Source organism: Sinocyclocheilus grahami, unplaced genomic scaffold (assembly GCF_001515645.1).
Source record: "Sinocyclocheilus grahami isolate Dianchi unplaced genomic scaffold, SAMN03320097.WGS_v1.1 scaffold11.1, whole genome shotgun sequence".
Taxonomy (NCBI): Eukaryota; Metazoa; Chordata; class Actinopteri; order Cypriniformes; family Cyprinidae; genus Sinocyclocheilus; species Sinocyclocheilus grahami.
In genome coordinates, this window is record NW_015505190.1 from 985,385 (window position 1) to 990,032 (window position 4,648).

At 41.3% G+C, this 4,648-nt stretch overlaps 1 protein-coding gene across 1 annotated transcript in view; it reads left to right on the plus strand.

The window, feature by feature from the left end:
- kcnn3 (potassium intermediate/small conductance calcium-activated channel, subfamily N, member 3) overlaps positions 1 to 1,858 on the plus strand; it is a 100,734-nt gene extending 98,876 nt beyond the window's left edge. Inside the window, exon 10 of the mRNA XM_016285343.1 lies at positions 1,194 to 1,858. Coding sequence (XP_016140829.1) covers positions 1,194 to 1,544 — 351 coding nt within the window. The 3' untranslated portion in view covers positions 1,545 to 1,858. The remainder of the gene's footprint in view (positions 1 to 1,193) is intronic.
- The last annotated feature ends 2,790 nt before the right edge of the window (positions 1,859 to 4,648 follow it).

Sequence of the window (4,648 nt, forward strand, 5' to 3'; positions counted from 1 at the left end):
GGCTTCCGCAGGGCACTGGAGGGGGTCAGCAGTAGTGGCGTTTTCCATACGGATCCCAATTCGTCAGTCACGACTGACGTAACGTAGAACGTGACTGACTGAAAGGGAACGTCTAGGTTACTTGTGTAACGCTCGTTCCCTGAATGAGGGAACGGAGACGTTACATTCCGTCGCCACAGTTGCTGTACCACCGCTGTACGGCCGGGGCACATAGTCTCGGCTCCTCAGCGAAAAACTGATGTGCGTTTGCACGCGCTCTCCTTTTATAACCGCGCGGCGGGGCAGGGTGCGCGTGGCGAAACACGCACGCCAACTGTCATTGGCTTGTTTAGTTAACACTCGAAGGTGATTGGGCTCTCGGGCAAGATCCCAATTCGTCAGTCACGACTGACGTAACGTCTCCGTTCCCTCCTTCAGGGAACGAGGGTTACACAAGTAACCTAGACGTTCTTCTTTCCCAGAGGACCATTTTATTGCTCAGCTGGTACCCTTTCTATGCTTTGGAGACTTGTTGGAGATCTTAGTTACATTTCATTCAAGTATCATCTTTGTTTCAGATGTTTGTCTTAAACGTCCTGAGAATAAACAAAAAGAGACTATTGACATACTATAAAATGAACTATAAATTGAATATGAATTGCATAGTTTAGATGATTAAAGTCAAGATGAGATCAAAATGGACCATATTTACTTAATGCACATTCTTGGTCCTATTACGAACGGTGCATCAGTGCATGTAAAAAATGTTGTCATCATAATCTTTCAAAATATAATAACTTACTCTTCCTCTGCTTTTCTTGTCACTATTGAATATTGCTAACCAACAGCCAAAGCTACTTGTTTTAACAAGCTCCATAATGGCACATAGCGCCCACTGTTCGCAAACCAATCATTTCCCGATAGATAATTCCTATCAAGTCCCATCCAATACTTTTTATTAGTGAAAAAAAATGAATGAAAAGCAAATTAATTGTGAACACCGTGTTGACTTTAAAGAGATCTCATTTAAGATGTTTTATTTCCTCCGGGGATTTATTGCTTCATTTATTATATCTGCTCTTTCTATTTAATCTTTCTTCTGTTCTTGTACAGTATGTGTACTCCTTTTCTCTTTATTTGACTGCTCTTAATCCCTCGCTTTACTTTACCACTGTATTTCTGTCTAACTCCACTCTCATTCTCTCTCCACATAGATGCAGAGCGTCATGTATGAGCTGATGTCTGAGCTGAATGACCGCAGTGAGGATCTGGAGAAGCAGATGTTAAGTCTGGAGCAGCGGGTGGAGCAGCTGACGGCCGGTTTTAACGCTCTGCCCGCTCATTTGTTGGCCACGCTCAGCGCCCAGCACGCCGCGCTCATTCAACTGCTGCGTGAGCGTGATGCCAAGGTCCTGAGCCCCACTGTGCCCTCTGCGCTCTCTCCCACCGCTGCCAGCCTGCCTCTAGCCAACCCCCCCTCTAGCTCCGGCTCCGGCTCTGGCTCCATCCCCGTCCCGACTCAGCCCACCGAGGACAGTCCCAACACCAGCAGCTCCAGCTGCTGAGACGCTGGTGCGGGAAGTTCACTCCGGGGCAGAGAGATGGATGATTAGTCGAAACGAAGAGATGACCATACACACACATTCACATACGATGCACTGTAACTACGAGCATTACGCAGCTTAACGCCACAGAATATACAGTATCATGATGGAGACGCTAACATTTGCACAAAAACCCTATGACAAAACTGCCATATTCCATGTTGTCCACAAGACGGACGTACTTTACTGTTACCATGAATGTATACATTTTGGAAGACACTGACTCAGACATGTTAACATGCATGGACGCTCACTCACTCACACTCACACACACACACACTTTTTCTGATTCCGTCTTTGCTACCAAAGTGCTCCGTTTATAGTTGACTGAAAAGGTGTTTATTTCAAAGCAAGGAACTGGGGTGGTTGGTATTAGAGAGAGTATAAATAATCAACAGCTGAGAATGTTATGAAATCTGGACAGCACTTTTTACAGTCTGCAAGAGACTAACAGCTATTTGAGCAAAGCATTATTTCGAAGAGCTATGCTGAAGCCAGTCGATACATTATCAAAACCACCCCATCAAGGTGGAACAGCTGCTCACACGGAAATAACTGTAGAATGAGTAATTATAGTCATTTTCTTAGTGGAATTGCTTCTATTACAATGGTGTTGGAATAAGAGACTATTTTACTTCTGTTCTGACTCCGTTTCAATAGAGAGACCATTTTGAAAACTGACTAATGGGGACATCCTGTGGCCGGAATACTGAATTACATCCGCTTGGAATATTGTACAATATGCTATTACTGAAACTTAGCTTTGTATCGCTCAGTTTTTTACCATTAAAATTACTAACGCAGTTATAATAGCTCATATTTATTATAATTTATTATAATTATACGATAGCGTTCTTATCATGAAAATTATGATTGCTGTATAAAAACGATTTTATTCATATTAATTATAGATAAGGGAGGTGCCGTTTGAGGTTGAAATTATTTTGTAATTTTATTTTACCAGAGAGAATTAATAAAGTATATATCTATACATGACTGTGTCTGTGTGTGTGCGTATCATTGTGTGACTGACAAAACAAAACAAGTCTGTGTAAATGGTGCAGTGCAGCCTTAATGCTTGTAGAGTATAGATTTTATAGTTTAATATGGAATTATAATTTTAGATTTATATATTTGTAATCAAGGCATAACCCCATGAACATAGGCCTAAGCAGAGCCGCTGAGAAACGGCTCTGGCCCTAAGTAACGATCACTAAATAAGGTATGACAACGACCGCTGCTGGCGCCAGTTCTTTTGCGATTTCGGACGGTATGTTTATAAAGCAAGACAAGAACCTTCATTGTGTGTTTATTTTAGATTTGTATAACTATTACAAACGTATCACAAGAAAAAAAAAGTTAATTGTTTTTTAGATATATTTAGATGTTATTTTAAGCGTGTGGCACGCGTGCGAATGTCGACAGGGTGCGCCGCGAAAATAACCTTTTTACATAACATTCAATAACCTAGAGGACGTTTAAAATTTATTAATTTGATCAATTATAATAATCGACCTCTTGTTGACTTAATAATCCGCAAAAATTTATTTATTTATTTATTGCCTTAAAACCGTAGCCTATGTTTGGTTTTAAAAACACAGACTAAAGGTCGATAATTGTTGTGCGTCCGGTAAAAACAGAACACGATTCTGGTAATGACAATCAAATCATACATTGTTTCAAAAATCAACAGCGACAGGTGTCATATTGTAACGATCAGTGTTGTTTAGCAGAGCCTAGCATAACTCTAAATTTATCTCTTAAATGGGTCATATGATGCGATTTCAAGTTTTCCTTTCTCTTTGGAGTGTTACAAGCTGTCTGTGAATAGATAAGATCCCTGAAGTTGCAAAGACTAAAGTCTCAAAACCAAAGAGATATTCTTTATCAAAGTTAAGACTCTGCCAACACGCCCCCACATATCTACCTCACTATGTGGAAATATTTGCATAATGCCGCCCAAATGTTCACGCAAAGAAAGAAGGCGTGGTTTCAGTAACGCAGTTAGTGTTGAAGCAGCCATGTCAGGGAGACGCTGTGTGTTTCTAGGTAATTCTGACTTTGCTATGACAATCTGGCGCTTCTGAATCAGCTACTGTTTTGTTATTACTTTAAGTATTTACTATTGACTGTTCAAATGCGGAGTTTTGCGCATCGTGTGTGTGTGCGCGCGCGCGCGCGCGAGAGAGAGAGAGAGAGAGAGAGAGAGAGGGTCACATCACAGTGGAGTCAGCTGTCTTAACCGTGGCTTGTGTACTGCAAACACATACCAGCTTCATCACTGTGTATGTCACGCAATTCTGTTCCCCTTTCGGGCTTGTTCTGATGGTAAAACTAATGACATTATTTACTGTTTTTACATTTATTTTGAAAGATGAAGCTCGCGATTATGGTAAGGGGAGTTACATTTCCTACGAGTGCTTGCGGTGTTCGGCCAATCACAATGCACTGGGTCAGCTGGCCAATCAGAGCAGACTGCGCTTGTCGGAAGGAGGGATTTTGTAGAAAACAAAGCGTTTGAGAGAGACAGGGCATAGAGGACCTACAATAATGTACAGTATTTGAAAAATAATGTGTTTTTTGAACATTAAAGCATGTCAACATATACGGTTACACCAAATACACAAAATAATGATCTTTAGAAAAGCATCATATGACCCCTTTAATTTAAATTTGCGGTTTCTGCTGGGGTCTTTGCTTCGAACATGCTGTTGTTCAGCCACCAGCAGTATTCAGTTGGGTGTTGTATTCGATTTTAGAGCAGCAGTTTAAACATGCCTGTGATAGAGAGAGCAGTTTGGGGGATTTTGCTAATGATTACACTCAGTAAGTCAACTAAACTGAACGTTCCCAAGCTGCTGCTACCTCTCAGCACTCGTGTGCCTGTGAACATCACACTGACAGCACAAAGAGGATGCTACAAATGGTGAGTGACAGAGGCTGTGGAGCATACTCAGCTTAACATGCCATTCTGTCTCATTACGTGCTGTCATGTCTGAAAGGTTATTAATTCAATCAGTTCGTTGCTCCTCGCCAAACAACAAAATTCAGAAAATCTTGTAATG